Below are 17,690 nucleotides of genomic sequence, written 5' to 3'. Positions count from 1 at the left end.
CCATTTTCAGTCGTTAGTTGCAGAGGGCACAGCCCACCATCCCATGCCGGAATTGAACTGGCAACCTTGTTGTTGAGAGCTCACGCTCTAACCAACTGAGCACCCTGCCGCCCCTCCATATAAATTTTAGAACAGTTTATCTCTACAAAATATCTTGCTGGAATTATGATGGGAATTTTAAACTTTTGTATCAGTTTGGTCTTCACTGACACTGTCAGGTGGGGATGGGGCTTCATTACTGGTTGTTTGGTTTGGAAATTCAGGATACCTAGTTGGCATTCTCTGGTTCTACCCTGATGGGGTGTGTTGGGGTGCCTCATTATAGCCTCAAATGGGAGTAGTCAGGTCTCCCCACTTGGCCTTTGTGGCTTGTCTGGAGATCGGACTATAGTTTCGTGTTTTGTAAGTTTTTTCTTTTTTTTGTGGAATGGTTATTGTGTAAGAATTTTCTGTCTTGCTATGCTGCCCTCTGTCGGGTTCTTTTATAAGAAAACGGGCTTTGTTGAGGTTTTTGTTGTTTGTTTCTGTTGCTATTTTGGGTTGCTGGCTCCTTCAGTTCCAAGTCTGGGATAGAAGAGGCAAAATAAACCCCAAGGACCTCACCACTGAGTTGTTCCTTGGGTTCCAAAGTCCCTAGCCTGTCTGCCTTCTTTTCTCCACTTGTGAAACTCTTGTGTTTATTTTATCCAGAGTTTTAGCTATGCTTGGCAGGAGGGATAGGGAAAAGTATGCCTGTTCTATCTTCCTGGAAGTTGTGTCTACATTTTTTTTTCTTGATTACAAAAATGTTGAGCATTCAGGAAAATAGTATAGGACAATGAACACCAACATATCTGTTCCCTTGATTTAAGAGTTGTGTTTTCCCATATGTCTTAATCTAATTTTTGTTTTAGCACATTATAGACATAATGACATCTCAGCTCCAATATTCAACGCGCATCTCTGAAAAATAAGATTTTAAAATAAAATATATTAAAAAATGTATTCAGTGTCAAAAAAATAAGAGTTTTAAACATAAGGACAGCACTTTACATCTAATGATTTATAGTAATACCCTAATATTATCTGATACAAAGTTTGTATTTTGATTTCCCTAGGTGTTCCCAAAGTGTCTTAAAGCTGGTTGGACAAAGTGAGACCTAAACAAGTCCATGAGTTGCATTTAGTTGTTAGGCTTTTAAGTCTGCTAAGATCTTGAACAGTTTCGCTCCTTTATTTTCCTCCATGATAGTGATTTGTTGACGACATAGTTCCATTTGAACCTTGGAATGTCCCACTGTCAGTAGGATTTGCCTTATTGTTTCCTTGTGTTTCTTTAGCTCTGCATTTTCTATAAATTTGAAGCTAAATCTAAAGGCTTTATTGGATTCAGGTTCAGCAAGGATATTTCATAAGTGATGCTATGTTAAACAGATTTTTCTGAGGGATTCATAAGCTTGTATCACTTACTACCTTTTTATGTGAAGAAGAAGATGCCATCTGCATCCTGTGATTCACTGCTGGATGACATAGAAGATATTGTCTCACAGGAAGATTCAAAGCCACAAGATAGGCATTTTGCAAGAAAGTACGTTGTTCCAAAGGTGCGAAGGCGAAATACCCAAAAATATTTACAAGAGGAAAACAGTCCACCAAGTGATAGGTAAGCTTTTTTTTTTTTTTTTTTTTTTTAAATTATATTCAGCATCATTCCAGGGGAGAAGCTGGTACTGTTGGTCTATGTGATACGCACAATATCTCTTTTAAAAAATCTGTGAACTTTTTAGAGGAAATATGTAGATTTATTTTTTTATTTGAATATTTTTTAATTTAGCAAAGTAATTGGTTAAAAAAAGGTGTCAAATTGTATGTTCCTTGAAGGCAGGGCCTATGACAGTATTTGGCATAAAGATAGGATCCCCCCCTCATCTCTTTGATGTTACTGCAGTTGGTATGTAATTTTGTGTTATTTCCAAATTAAAACTTTTGCTGGAATTTGTGGTTGCTTTTTCTTAGCAAATTTACCGTTACTTATGGATCAGTTAAAGCATTGAGCACAAATAAGTTACTGTGCTGTTTACAGCGTATGTTAGGTCTTTAGTGAAATTCTAATACAACCTAGCAAGACATGATTATGCAGTTATACAGTTTTAATATGCCTATATTTATTCTAGTAAATTGTTGAAAATTTTAATACACTTGATTATTTGGTTTGGAACATTAAACTTTTAAAATCTATGAACTTAAAACTTGCTTATATTTTAATGACTGAAGTTTATCAAATTTGTCCTGAACATGTTCGTAAGGTAATTTCTGTTTAATTATAAATGATTAGGGCAATCTATGTTGAAAGTCCTTTTTTTTCCTCTTCCTAAAACGATTACATTTTTAGAATGCTTATTTTTACATCTGAAGTACTTTCAATAATGCTATAGGGTGACAGTTTTTTCATTTTGATTTAGTTATTTTAATCTGTAAGTTACACAATAAAGATTGTAATTAGTATATCCTGTCTTTATGAATAGGTACCATGTTTCCCCAAAAATAAGACCTAGCCAGACAATCAGCTCTAATGCGTCTTTTGGAGCAAAAAGTAATATAAGACCTGGTCTTATTTCACTATAAGACCGGTCTTATATAATATTATGTATAATATAATGTATGACCAGGTCTTATATTACTTTTTGCTCCAAAAGACACATTAGAGCTGATTGTCCGGTTAGGTCTTATTTTCAGGGAAACGTGGTAGATGTACTTAGTTTTTTTTCTTTATTTGCTGTTGTTATTGGAACCATTTTCTTTGTGATTTTTATTGGTGTGTACCATTCTGTGAGTTGAACTTAGTGGTAGTACATTAGTAGTACTGAATTTAAAATACAATTCAGAGAAAAGGGAGTTTTTTTTTTGGTAGAGTCTTACTGTCTTAGAGTGTAGTTATTTTATCTCGATTTTAGACTTTTGGTGTAACAACAGGTCATGGATTAAGTTGGTGCATTTAATGAATAGTTTGTGAATGGGTTATAGTGAGTGTATTTTTTTTTTTTTTTATAATTTGCCCAGATATCATCTAGTACTTTTTATTTTAAAAATCCCTTAATGAGACTTAACTTTTTTTTTTATTGATTGTTTAATAGCAATATTCCAGGCATACAGAAAATTTGGATACGAACATGGGGTTGTTCTCATAATAACTCAGATGGAGAATATATGGCTGGACAACTTGCTGCTTATGGATATAAAATTACAGGTAATGAGATCGGTGATGTATTTTATTCATTAAATTTTTCAGAGCTAATTTTTTAGAGGTATGTATTCTAGCTTCAGCAAGTAAAGGATATTTTTGCATAACTTAATTATTTTAAGGAAAAACAAAAGGTAGCTATTATACATTGCCTACATAACTACAGATATCATATTTGAAAAAAAACTTTAAAAACTATTTTGAAATACCATAAGACTTACAGAAAAGTAATAAATTATAGAATTTGCATAAACCCTTCCCCTCCCTTCCCCTAATAAATATCACCATCTTGCATAATTATAGTTTAATTAATAAACTAGGAAATTAATATTGCAATACTGTTATCTAAACTACAGGTCTTATTTGAATTTGGCATTTTTCCCATTTATATTCTTTTTCTGTTCCAGGAGCCAATCTAAGATCTCACCTTTCATTTATTTGTAATGTCTCCTTAGGTGACAGTTCCTCAGTTTTTTCTTTTATGACCTTGAACTTCTGAATAAAAATGGATTATTTTGTAGAATGCCCTCAACTCGGGTTTGTCTGATGTTTTCTCTTGAATTAGACTAAGGCTATGCGTTTTTGGCAAGAAGAGCACAGAGGTGATAGCCTTCTTAGTGCATCATATCAGGGGGTTCATGATGTCAATATGTCTTATTACTAGTATAATAAGAAATCTGTCTGCCAGATTTCTTCACACTACAGTTAATATTTTTCTCATTTGAGTAAATAGTCTGTCCTCAACCTTTTTGTCTATTTTAGTATCTGTCAGTGAATCTTTCTGCAGTAGTTATTACTGCATTGTTTGCTTTACAGTGATTTTGTGTTTTCTTCTTTCACATTTATTTATTTATTTATTTATTTATTTTTTCTTTCTTTTTTTTAATTTTAATTTTTTCCCCCCCAAGTCAAGTTGTTGTCCTTTCGATCTTAGTTGTGGAGGATGCTGTTCAGCTTCAAGTTGTTGTCCTTTCATTCTTAGTTGTGAGCCAGGTCCAGTTGCTGTTTCTATTTGCAGGGGGCACAGCCCACCATCCCTTGCAGGAGTCGAACCCACAATCTTGTAGTTAAGAGGATGCGCTCCAACCAACTGAACCATCCGGGAGCTCAGCGGCAGCTCAGCTCAAGGTGCCATGTTCAATCTTAGTTACAGGGGGCGCTGCCCACCATCCCTTGTGGGACTCGAGGAATTGAACTGGCAACCTTGTGGTTGAGAGCCCGTGCTCCAACCAACTGAGCCATCTGGGAGGCAGCTCAGCTCAAGGTGCCGTGTTCAATCTTAGTTGCAGGGGGCAGAGCCCACTATCCCTTGTGGGACTCGAGGAGTTGAACTGGCAACCTTGTGGTTGAGAGCCCACTGGCCCATGTGGGAATCGAACCGGCAGCCTTCAGAGTTAGGAGCATGGAGCTCCAACCCCCTGAGCCACCGGGCCGGCCCCTCTTTCACATTTATTAATTATAGAGTTCTTATGAAAGGAAGAGCTATCCTTTCTGCCCCATTTACTTATGTATTTATATTGGTATGGACTTAGGATTTGTTTTCTTCAATGGATTGTAGTTTGATACTATCATTATTTATTTTGCTGCTCATTGTTCCAGCTTTGGCCATAGGACCTCGTTCAGGCTGGCTCCTGTGTCTTCTCAACAGGCCCCCATTCTTGTTTGAGCACTTCCTTATTTTCTGGCACCACAAGATGGTCTAGTCTCATATTTCCCTTCCCCAGCCTTGGAAGCAACCACTTTTCCAAGGACCCCTAATCCCTTTTATTAGGAGAATGTGTTTAGAACCAGATCAGAGATCTGGACACTATGTACCCTCATTGCCACCATAAAGTGTCAGGGCTCCTGGGTCCTCTCAATGAATTGAGCTAGGAAATGTATGCATACACACATCTGTATCCTTTGCTTTGTTTATATGTATGTATATTTAATGACACCATAATTTGAGTGCTTTGTGACAGGCACTGGCTAAATGCTTCATACATGTTATCTTGCTTAGTTCTTGTGATATGAGGAAATATTGGCATCCCTACCTTTACAAGTGAGAGTGGAGAGGTTGTGTCTTACCTTAAATCACGTGGGCAGTGAATGCTCTGTCACTCCAAAACACTGCTCTGCACCACTGTTGTATACCTCACAGTTGCCTTTGTATGTATAATGGGTAAGTCCTAGCTTCAAGATAGCATGTGAGGATTGGAAACTTACTCCTTTCATAATATTGTTTTCTTCAACAACTAAATGATTGTATGTCATTAACGCTGTGTTTTTGATAACTTATTCTTCAGATAGGAAAGTTGGTGTTAATACTTTTCTTTAAGATAAAAGACTCAAAATATACTTTTAGAATTATTTCTTTGTATTTATTAGTAATTTTTGGTATAGTTTAGCTTGGAATTGCTTTAACACATTCTGATGGTACAGTTTGAGTATATTAAGAAAATAGCCTTTAATATAATTTCCTGAAACATTAAAAAATCAGAGCCTGACTTTCCTAGTTGATATTAATTATCTAGCACATTTTAATTTAAATTTTAGTCCATTAGCGGTTTGTGTGTGGTCTAAGTACTCTTCTGTGTGAAAGAACAGTTCTGTTGTGTTTATATAAGAATATTGAGCTTTGTTATGTACACCTAATTTTGATTTCTTATTTGGGAATAGTAGAAAGGGAAAATTACGGAAGCAGTCACTTGAATATGAAATTAATTTTTCTTACAAATGTCGTATATTTTATATACTTGCATTACTTGTATATTTTTGTATTTTATATGCTATTGATTACCCCACTGTAGAAATGCATCTTCAATTTTAGTCTGGCTGGCATGCAACAGACTGTAGGATCACGTTCCTCACTTGTCTAGACGCTACAGGCCCAGAAAATATGAACAATATTAGCTCTATAAAACATTTAAGAAGGAAATAGCTACAGATTTTGTATTTAGATTTGATATATGATATGAATGATTTCTGGATTACCTATGCCAAGTAGTCTCTTTCATTATTGTGGAATAGTGGGAGTTTATAAAAATTACGTAACTTAATTCATAACGTTTTATTAATCAAGTGTAGACCTAAAATATTTTCATTTAATTGTAAAATTGATTAAAATAGGTATAAAATATAAATTATATATAATGTAAACATATTATTGAAAACAGTATACAGAGAAATTCAAAATTAGCTCTCAATTACCAACAGTAGATAGTTTTACTATTTGGGGGAGAAAGAGATTATGTGAGTATATACTTGAAATTGCTGTTTTTTTTTGGAGTTTTGGAGAAGTTTATTAGACAGCTGTAGTAACTGGAAAACTTACTGCCAGAAACTCTCAAATGCAATTTTGAGACTGGTTTGGAGTTGCAGCAATTAGTGTATAACTAACAACGCTAAAGTTAGAGTGCTGAAGTTGGAGAATTTTTCCAAATTATGGTAGAGTCAATGTCAGCTCTTCTTACCACTTCTATTCTAGTGTGCCCTTGAATAGGAGAAAGGGGTTGCAGTTAGGTAATGCATCCACAATTGTGTCAACCCCCAGATCTCCTTTGGGAGGTGCTCTTTGTCACATGTGTCCTGGTAGGAAAGTAGTTTGAGCCCCAGTGGTCTAGACCCTCAGCACCCCACTCCTGGACCACACTCCCAGCTTTCTTTCTCAGGTTCCCTTCTGTGCTGTGATAGTTACATTTATCGTGATAGACTCACACACCCATGTGTGGAAAGGTAATCCACACAAAACGGTTAAAATCAGTGTTCGAGTCCTTTCTGTTTTCCTCGCAATTTTTTGGAGAGTGAAGGCCAAAAACCTCTTTCTCTAAGATCTCTCTGTACAGCAGTCCCCCATCTGTTGACTTTGGAGAGCCCTGGTAGGGACACTTCTGTGGCACTGGTGTGTATGAAGATGTTGCCTTTCCCCCAGGCTACTGAGAAGGCCAGAGGCCTGGCTCACCTCCCCGCCATGCTTCTGACCCACCAGGGCCTTTCCAGTAACGACCTGCGGTGGCCTCGAGGCGGAGCCAGCTGCCCCAGCAGTGGGCAAGTAGACAGCTGCTGATCCCCAGTCATCTGATCTGTCCAGTTCGGCCTCAGATTTATATAATCAACATGATTCATCATCTTGAATGATACTATTTTCAGGTCTTTTAATGCCATGAATTGAAATTGCTGTTTTTAACTGTGTAATAAGGAATATAATTCTTCCAGTGCAGGCTTGTTCATTACCTCTTTCAAACCCTTTTTATTTTGAGGAAAAAGGTGGTTCATAACTTATAAAATAGTGCCTACTTGCTTCTCATTTCAAAGAATGAAACTTATTGAGGAGAAATGATGTCCTTCCCTTAAACTCAGAACAATTAATTATATCATGGATACATGTTTGCATAATATAGTTAAATTGGTATCACGGAAAGCCATCAGACTGTCCCTATAGGTACAATGACTTTTTAAAGAAATATATTTGAATGCATGCATTCCATGAGTGTGTTCTTCAAGTAAGCAATTTTTGTAGACTAAACTTTTTTTTTCCTTTGGTTATTGTTTTTGGATTATTTCTTTTGGAGATGTTGGTATATCATTTTCAATGCCTTCATTGGTGGCAGATCGTCATATCTTGAGAGCACATTTAGTGTTAGAATGGTCACAGGTTATTTGAAGCCAAATATGAATAAAGTATATGATATGATATTGAACAGTACTGTTTTAGTTAAAAAATAAGGCATTTTTGTTTATCTTAATTGATTCTGAAAACTGGTCTAATAGAGTTAAAAAAGTGTTTACAGTGGTGATTCTTCTACTTTTTGGGTCTCTTCAGAACCTCACAACTCTTACATAATTTCAGCAAAGAACTCATAACGATTGCCCAGCCCAATAAAGTATGGTCTCCCAAGGTGACTGCTTTAGAGATAGGCCTCATTTAGATATAGACGTGGTTGAGGTATGTTGGAAAGAGATGTTTAGTTTGTAGTCATGTCTGCTGTAAATGAATATGGCATATGCTTTTTGGTTAGTGGAAAAAAGTCCTTCATAAGTCCATCAGCTGAGGTTCTAGTTCATAAACACATGAGAATAATGTGTTATATATATGAAATATTTGTGATAAGCGTACGTAAGTCAAAATAGAGTGTTTAGCTTGGGTGCCCACAGTTTCAGAGACATTTTAAAATTGCTAGGCTGTTACAATTCTTGATAGTTTCTTTGTGTATTTGTATATAGTTAACTCATCAAATGTTCTCTGAACATAATATATGTTACAGATTATAGTGCTAGAGGTGTAAAGACATGAAAATGAACTAGACATGGATTCCAGCCGACAAGAAGTTTATTGTTTTTTGGAAAAGGAAAAGCCTTCATACTGTATGTTAAATCTTAGCAGTTATTTTAGTAAATTGTCAAGCTCTAATGTTTCTTTATTTTGTTTTTATAACAAAAGGGAAGTAGGACCTGCTTCATTAAAAGAGTCTTTCCAATTTATATTTTAGAAATGCTTGGTGATAATGTTAAGTCAGATTATAATATTTTATGTTTGAGTAAAGAAAATTAATGTCTCTTTGTAGAAAGAAATAAACACTAGTTTATTTGGTATAGGAGGTAGTATTGTAATTGAATAACTGTAGTATATTTCCTGGACCTGGCCATTTAATTTGAAAGTGTTTTAAATTTTAAGACAGTTCAATGGGATGTGTTAGATTGGTATGTCCAATGTTTGCATAAAGAATACTTTTTGTTTATCTTAATTGATTCTGAAATACATTCAAGAATACATTCAAGGGCCACACTTGTGGTCAGTAGAATTTTAAGAATATTAAAGCTACACTTTTATGTTTGAACTTAGATTTGTGGAAATTACACTTGTATATAATTAAAGTATGAGTGGACGTAAAGTTTCTTAAAACAATAATAAAACTTTGCTTGCTTTCTTATCTCAGTTTTAAGAAATGGTAACTATGACACTTCACATTAATACCTTGAGTTTATCTGTGTAATAAAATAATTAAGATAAGATGTAGATTAATTCTGTGGGAAGCTAAAAAGGCAGTGGACTTCAACTTCAAAATAACAGCTAGATGAAAAATGTGTATTATGTTTCTCTTAGGTGACAACATTTTGTGCCAGTTAGTTTTATGTAAAATCAGGATTTTTGTATATATTTTCAGGGAAGGGAGCTGAACTGGTTAAAAGCTACTGTGTGTTAGGCATTTTACATAAATTATTGCAAGGATCAAATGAAATAACTTTGGAATGAAGTTTCTGCATATTTCAAGATGAGCTTGAGATGGGGAGAAGGAAGGCCCATGACAGCGTTTTGTTACACAATATCACCCAACTAATATGTGCTGGGACTGACATTGAGACATACCTGTTGTCTGTCACCACAGCCTCTGCTCTTTGCACTATGCTATATAGTCTCTGAAAGTTGATATTTTAAAGGTATTTCAGTTAGAAATTGAATAATATTAATGACTTGTATTAGTGTAGTTTTTATCACTGCCCATCATTTTGAAATTTCTTCTCTTTTAGAAGAAGTCTTATATATGACCCTTATTAACCCCCCTTTTTTTTTTGAGGGGAGCAAGGGCGATACATACCACTGGACTCCATACCGTAGGAACATACTCAGTTTATTAATTTCAGTGCTGAGTTAGGAGTTGGAAGTAAGTTCTTGCTTTTCTCATGGAGAGCCGTGTCAGCTGACAGCTACCTGGTCCTTTCCCACCTCCTTAATTCTAAATGCGAGGTCATCTCCCAGTGGAACATAAATGTATTATCTTGATTTTTGTATTCTTCTTGAATGTCTAGCGGAATTCAGTGAAAGAATCATTCACTATCTTAGTCCAGGGCTCTTAACTTGCCTTCCACACGTACCTCATTAATCTAGCCTTGGTTTTTCACCATCACTGTGATTATTTAAATGTGTGTAGTGTCTTACAATGTGTAAAATGTGTTCATATCTATTGTCAATTTTGTATAGCTTGGACCTGAATATAAAGACAGAGCAAGGACTTTGTTAACTTAGGCTTTTAAAAAATTATTTAAAATATCCTGATATTTAGATTTCTGAATTAAATTGTATGTATTAGTAATAAGTATTTACAATGAGAAGTTTAGTTATGTGCTGACTAGAACATTTTTCTTACTGTCACCCATAGTTTCCTTGTAGAGATGCTTTATTCTGTAGCCAAAGGTGATGTCTTTTATTTGAAGGTTCAGAAGTCCATCTGGAATTTTAGTGAAAATAAATTTTATTCTGATCATTTGCATAGTGTATGTAATGCAAGTGGTGACCATCAGCTTACAGATAAAGTTGAATCTTAGCAGTATTTTAAAGTTCAGAAGTTAAACAAATAAAGGTTATACAAGGAGAAACAAAGCCTTTCATATACATTAAATTAGGAACCGTATCTGTTGATCTATAAAATGTCCTCCTTATGTGGCCATCTCAGGCTAATTTTACAAGCTTGTACTATTTATATATACCCGATGTGCTGGAGAACTATAATCTTAAGATAATTATTTAAAAGTACTTCCTTAACTTGCAAGTAACTCACTTTCACCTTCCCCTCCTGGCTACTGTGGAAATACTCTTGTTAAGTTGTTTGCATGAGTTACTAAGAATATTCTTCCTAAGCCTTAATTGTTTTCCAGTTATTTTTGCCACTATTATTTTACACACACAGGAAGTAGAAGCAGACATTTTTTTAGGGCGTGACTTCCATCAAAATAAGAGAGAGTGATGTACCAACTGGCAGGGATGACAATTGTTACTGGATCACTGAGCTGTATTCCTTCTAGCGGGTCTCTCCAAGGAACTCAACTTTCAAGAAAAGAAGTCTCAAAGAGGTTTGGTAGCTTCCCTACCTTTGCTTTGAGCTCCCTAGACAGCACAAGCAAAACAACTCACAATGTTCGGATTTGCTAGGAGAAAACAATTTGGAGATATTTAAATATAAAATGAGCCCTCTAGGCACATTGTGTTATAGTATGTATGGTAAACAGTTGGGTTGAAATAATAAATGTATGAACCAGATAGCCTTCTTCTTCTTCTTCTTCTTTTTTTTTTTTTAACAGACCCTGTGTTATATAGGTAGATGCAGTTTTGGAATCCTATCCTTGAAGTTATGGAATGGCTACCCTGAGCTGGGAAAATAATTTTGTGATCTCAGAAGGAGTTGAGTAAAGAAAATTTGCTCTTCACACCACATTTCCCTTTTGTTGAGAAAAGTAGACTGGGAATGGTGACAAAGCAAAGAGATGTATTGGTTGAAGTTGTAGAAGATGAGCAGCAATTTAAGGGGATTAAAATAACGACTTTTCAGCTGTAAATTGCAGAGGACAGACTTGATTTCCTAAATAAAACCGAAGACTGAAATGAAAGTCAACATAGAATTAACTAGTGCGCATGTACGAGCGAGCCTGCGAGCAAGCATGCGCACGTGCGTGGGTATGTGTGAATGAAAGACTCCATTTGGAAGGATGTGGACAGGTGTAACTGAAAAACCACTTGTATATAATTGGTTTTAAAAATGCTTTGATTTGGAAGGCCATTGAGACATATAATTCATTGCCATATGTTATGCATAACTTGCTGGAAAACTGTCACTGCTGTTTTTGTGGCCTCGGATAAATACACCTTATAGAAGTGTAACAACATTGGTGTGTCACCTGAAAATGGATCCGAATATGTACGTTTTTGTAGGAAAGCATTGTGGTACAGATATTGTATAGCTTAATTGGCATATTGTATAGCTTAATTGGCATATTGTGATAATTTTTTTTTCTATATTATGAAAAATTTTTAAACAACTTTATTGAAGTAAAATTTCCATTATATTTAATCGTAAAATTTACCCATTTTACCTATAAGTTCTTATAAGGAGGTTGTCTTTGTTTTAAAATGAGTCCAAGATGACTGAGAAATGGGAGAAAATTGCTTTTCCTTACATATGCAATTGTATTATGCTTTATAATAAAAAGCTAAATACGATTCTGTATTCAAATTTCTAAAATTTAAATTATACATGCTAAAATTTTTGTTTACATTTTGTAATGCTTTAGTGGAATGTAACATTTCAAGAAGATGTTTTAATACATTTTAAAGGGGTGCTGGAACTCTTCATTAATGTGATATACAACAGGGTGCATACTGATTTTTCTGATCTGTATGTTCTGGGCTTTTTTCCCCTTCTTTACATAGGGCATGGAAATAACATAGTTTCTGTTATTTTTCATCTTGTTGGTCCAGGAATCTCCTGTTGTCATGAGATGAAACAAAACTATGTGTGTTTGAACCAGCACTCCCCTAAGTGGCACTAGTTTTGATTTTGTACTAAATTGTGTGTGATTTCTTTTACAAATTAAGTTGTGTCAACTTTTTTTTAAATCCCAAGCAGTATTTTCTTTTATGTTTCAGAGTGAACTTGCATGGTTGATTAGAATCTTCACCTTTTAAAGAGATGAAGAGAAAAATCTAGTTCACTCTTGTGAATTATAAAATATTTTGGTTCCAGGTCCAAGTTTTTCTTTGCTTGGTATTACGAGTTCTGACAATTAAATTTGCGAACTTGTTGCAACGATGTTGCTAACCTTTTTTGGTATCAAGGGGATTATTCATTATGAATTTGTACCAACTGGACAAACAGTTAATCAAGTTGACTATTTGGAAGTGCTGGAAAGGCTGGGTGAAAAAGTTAGACGATCTGAACTTTTCACCAATTCATGGCTCTTGCATCACGACAGTGCACCACCTCATAGGGCACTGTCTGTGAGGGAGTTTTTAGCCAGTAAACAAATAACTTTGGAACACCCTCCCTACTCACCTGATCTGGCCCCTAGTGGCTTCTTTCTTTACCCAAAGATAAAGGAAATATTGAAAGGAAGACATTTTGATGACATTCAGGACATCAGTGGTAATACGATGACAGCTCTGATGGCCATTCCAGAAAAAGAGTTCCAAAATTGCTTTGAAGGGTCGATGAGGTGCTGTTGTTTGTGCATAGCTTCCCAAGGGGAATACTTTGAAGGTGACCGTAGTGATATTCTGCAGAGAACTATGTAGCACTTTTTCTGGGATGAGTTCACGAATTTAATTGTTTGACCTTGTATGTCCAAAGTGAGTGCCCAGTAATAGTTAATAACTCGCATGGTAATTAAATTATTTTGATAAAAGTTTTAAACTCTTTTTCTCAGTTTTTTCACTAGTAGATGTTGGCTAAGTTCGTTATGTTTAATTGTCTTTTTTTGGGAACTTGATCATTTTTTACTCTGTTCCACTTTTACTCTGATCTTTCTGGTCACTTGAACCTCTTGTTTGTATTTCTTGTAGCATATAAATAGTAATACTTCAACTCATGTGTAGTTGTATTAATTTTTTGTGAATAAACTGCTGTGCAGTGCTAAATTATGTTAAGATGAGGAGTGTTTTCAAAATTGCTGGCATTCTGGTCTTGAACCACTTATTTTCCAGAATTTTTATGAGAGACAAATCAGCGTAGACCCATAGATTTTTAGAAATTTGACATTTGATTAATTGCTTAATGATTCAAATTACTCTTTGAGATTTTATAAAACATTTTTTTGCTAATGTAGAAATAATTTTTTTAAAGAAAATGAGCAGATGATAAATTACCATGAAAGCTCCACTTAAAAATATATTTTTTGCATTGTCATATGTGATTTTGGGGAAAAACAATTTTTTTGAGATGTTGACACTTGAATGTGTAAAATAGTTTTGCTGATTTTTGGCCTTAATTTAAAATTTTAGTGGGTTTGCATTAAATAAATGATGTATTTTTAGCTCTTGGACAATAGATGGCAGTGTTGTCTTACGTGATCCTTAGTAGCTATAACATACATGAAAAGTCAATTTCACGGTACAAATAGTCTTCTTATAAAATTGTTGGATGTCATTAAATTGGTTAACACTTTATTTTTTATGATTTATTGCTTTTTAAACTTTTTACTCGTATTTATATAAAAATTGGACAAATTGACCTTTTCAGAGGCAGCGTGATGTGCAGGTATCAGCCCACCGTATATGCTGGAGAACAGATGTGAAATAATTCGTTCACTGATTTACTGGCTGACGTCTGCATGGCTGTGTTGCCCTGACGGTGCTGCTTAGAATGTGGTCATTGTCCTCTTGTCCATACAAACTGACTGAGGTGGGAGTTTTGAATCTAAGGGCAAACATTTGTTACCTTTACCATTGCATTGCTTTCACACTTACTAAAAGCTAAACTTTGCATAAAATGCAACTTGAATTGCTCATTAGTCCTCAAATTTATTAATATGTAAGGTTAAAGAAGCTTACTATGAAAAGAGAATGGAGTCAACTACAGCCCTTAAAAATGCCCCCACCCTTTTATACTTTAACAACATGTTTTGATGGTTAATTTAAGGGGAACTGATTTGAATACCCCAGGCCTTTGTAGAGACTTTCCTTTTGGTCCTCCCTTCAATGTAGCTTGGCTGGTGATTCTCAAATTTAAGAGTTTGTAAGAATTTTTGTACAGTGTTATACACATAGATTCATGTGTATCATAAATATGTGTGATTTAATGGCCTTTTTTTTGCAGTAATTGTGCAACCTATATATTTTTTTGCAGTAATTGAGTAACTATACATTAGATCACCTAATCTGATCATTTTTGATCCAAACTCCTTGTATGCACTGTACCTCTATTTGCACTGCTGCTATTCAGCTTATGTCCCTGACTTAGAGACACAGAGCGAGTGGTACCCCAGCTAGTGCCTATCTTGGGATAGTTTATCTGTTTTACATGTTCTCTCCCATGGCATTGGAGTTCCTTCTTTCTGTCTTAGTCATCTTTACCTTTGACATCTCAGACACACTGTTGATTAGTTTCTCTGATTCGTGACTATAGTCAACTATTAAGTCGGACTATAAGACCAGCTAGTGTCATGTATTAGCTACATGGCTTTGGGCAAATGACAATATGTCTGTGCTTCAGTAGCCTCGTTTATTTGATGGAGATGACAACAGTCCTTTCTAAAGATTAAATGTGATTCAGTGTGTATTTAGTATTACCACTACCATTATTAAACATAGTACCTGGCACAAGATAGGAATTTGGGTGCTTTTTGTGTGTGCATTGGTGAAGAAGTAAAAACAATTTTTTGATTATAGTATATTAAAATAACTTTATTTTTATCTTTATAGCAGAATAAAAAAAGTATATTCTAAAAGTTAAATAAATGTGGTATGTGGTGTCTGTGCATGTGTGAATCCCTTGAGTTTTTCAGTAGAATCCCATTTAGGTGGCTGTCAAGTCCAGTCTGCATAGTCTTGACATGTCTTGGATAAGATCCTCGTACTATCACTTTTCCTGACATGGACGCTACAAATTATATTGAATCAGAAATCTAATTTAATCTATTCTTATTAAATTGGAAGCAGTAATTGCTTTCAATTTAATGGGATTGAATTCAGTATTAGAAATTTTGATGGTCTTTCAAACTTAATAAAATTTGGTTATATATATTTTCATTTATTTGTGTGTATGCATGTGTACTTGCAGAGAGAAGTGATCTTGGAGTATGACTTGTATTTAAATGTTGAGTTACTTGCAATGTTGGGTAAGGGAGCATAGTACAAGGGTGGCAGTGAGAATGGCACTTCTCATTGCCCCCTCCCCCTTTATACCGAGGGAATAAAGCAGAGAGAAATAAAACTAAGGGCCTTCAAAATGGGATTTTCATACATTCAGAAATAGGGGAAGGAAATTAAGAGCCTCTAGAGAAGATCTGGAATGTTGTTTATCTTTGAGGGTAAGCATCCAGCCCTCCTAAAGATGAAGAAAGTGTTGTGGGTGAAATGAAATCCTTCAAAAATTTATTCTTTATATTCATTCTTTCCCACTAAATCATTTTTAGTAATATCTAAGTTTACCAATTTTCATGTTTATACTGTGCTATTTCTTGACTATGTTATGAACAAGAGGTGAGGCTAATTAATGACCCAAATACATTTCTGAGTTAATGTCTAATTATTGCATTTGATCATGGATTCTGTTTCACAGAAGATGTAGTACTACGGCCCACCTCTCTGGCTCCCGCTTTGCTTTCACACTTTTCGTGTTTTCAGTAACCATTTAGCTACCATCATATCAGCCATTGTCTTTCTTTCTTTTTAATTGAGTTGCAATGTAATTTGAGATGGAATCATTACTTATTAACTGATTTTGAAATTTGCTATATAAAAAACTACTTGATGACTACAATTTGAGTAAAATTTATAACAAGTGAATCAAAGATAAATATAGATGATTGAGAATATTTTCTTCTTTCCATGTGAGAGCTGAATTGTTAGTTGGCTTATAAAAATAAAGGAACTGTGAGGGTGCTCCAGCATAATTATGTTACGGTCTAATAAAACCCTTTAGGAAATCATTGAGAGATGTAAAAATGGAAGACATTGAAAATGGTGTACAGATCTAAATATGAGATCAAATTAAGGCAAAGAAGCTTTAGGGAGAGCATTTGACGCTTATTTCCATCTCATTTGTAGCAGCTTTTTACCTTGTGACTTAGGTAAGTTGAAATTCATGTATAAACCATAAACAAGGGCTGTTTTTCCTGGGGAAAAAAAATAACTCTTTACAGTTTTAAATATAGGTTATTTTTCTATTAGCATAGAGATAGGAAGAATAGTGTATTGAAGAGTTTTTGCATTTGTGAAATGTAAACAGGTATGTGAATGTATTCAGTGTTTGTGTACTCTTCATGTAATAATTTAAATATAAATACCTTTTCCTTGCTAAATGTTTATAAAATACATTATAAAAACAATAAAATTACTTTGCAGAATCTTATGCAATGTAGAAGTGTGTGCATTACTTGTAACACAGGAAAATTATGGGATTTGACTCAGACTTTTTAAGGAATTAATGTTGGAATTTAAAAAGTAGCAATTTTGAGCCAATGATAGCTCAACCATTCTTTTTTTTCCCAGCTTAGTCTTTATTTTTATTAAAAGAAATTTTTTTTTCAGTTACAGTTGACTTCAACATTGTATTAGTTTCAGGTGTACAGCACAGTGGTTAGACATTTATATAATTTATGCAGTGATCCCCTGATTAGTCTAGTACCCACCTGGTACTATACATAGTTGTTGCAACACTATTGACCATATTCTCTAGGCTGTACTATATATCCCTATGACTATTTTGTAATTGCCAATTTGTATTTCTTAATCCCTTCACATTTTTCACCCAGCTCTCCAACCTGTCTCCCCTCGGGCAACCATCATTTTATTCTCTGTATCTATGATTGTTTCTGTTTTTGCTTGTTCTTTTTATTACGTTTTTCTGTTTCCACATATAAATGAGATCATGTATTTGTCGTTCTCAGTCTGACTTATTTCACTTAGGGTAATACACTCTAGGTTCATCCATGTTGTCTCAAGTGGAAAGAGTTCATTCTTTTTTTATGGTCAAATAATATTCCTTTGTGTATATGTGCCACC

At 34.7% G+C, this 17,690-nt stretch overlaps 1 protein-coding gene and 1 pseudogene across 4 annotated transcripts in view; both read left to right on the top strand.

Moving 5' to 3' along the window:
- The window catches only part of CDKAL1 (CDKAL1 threonylcarbamoyladenosine tRNA methylthiotransferase), a 615,432-nt gene that overhangs the window by 20,713 nt on the left and 577,029 nt on the right, over positions 1–17,690 (top strand). For 2 of the 4 annotated variants that reach the window (XM_019734279.2, XM_074335173.1), the window contains exons 3-4: positions 1,467–1,642; positions 3,114–3,226. In XM_019734279.2, the coding sequence (XP_019589838.2) occupies positions 1,473–1,642; positions 3,114–3,226 (283 nt within the window). In that variant the 5' untranslated portion in view covers positions 1,467–1,472. The remainder of the gene's footprint in view (positions 1–1,466; positions 1,643–3,113; positions 3,227–17,690) is intronic. The other 2 variants (XM_019734280.2, XM_074335174.1) reach the window with 1 other exon arrangement.
- LOC109448703 (thioredoxin) overlaps positions 3,110–17,690 on the top strand; it is a 58,476-nt pseudogene continuing 43,895 nt past the window's right edge.

This window comes from Rhinolophus sinicus, linkage group LG06 (genome assembly GCF_036562045.2).
Source record: "Rhinolophus sinicus isolate RSC01 linkage group LG06, ASM3656204v1, whole genome shotgun sequence".
NCBI classification, from domain to species: Eukaryota; Metazoa; Chordata; class Mammalia; order Chiroptera; family Rhinolophidae; genus Rhinolophus; species Rhinolophus sinicus.
This window is presented reverse-complemented; position numbering and strand designations above follow the sequence as displayed.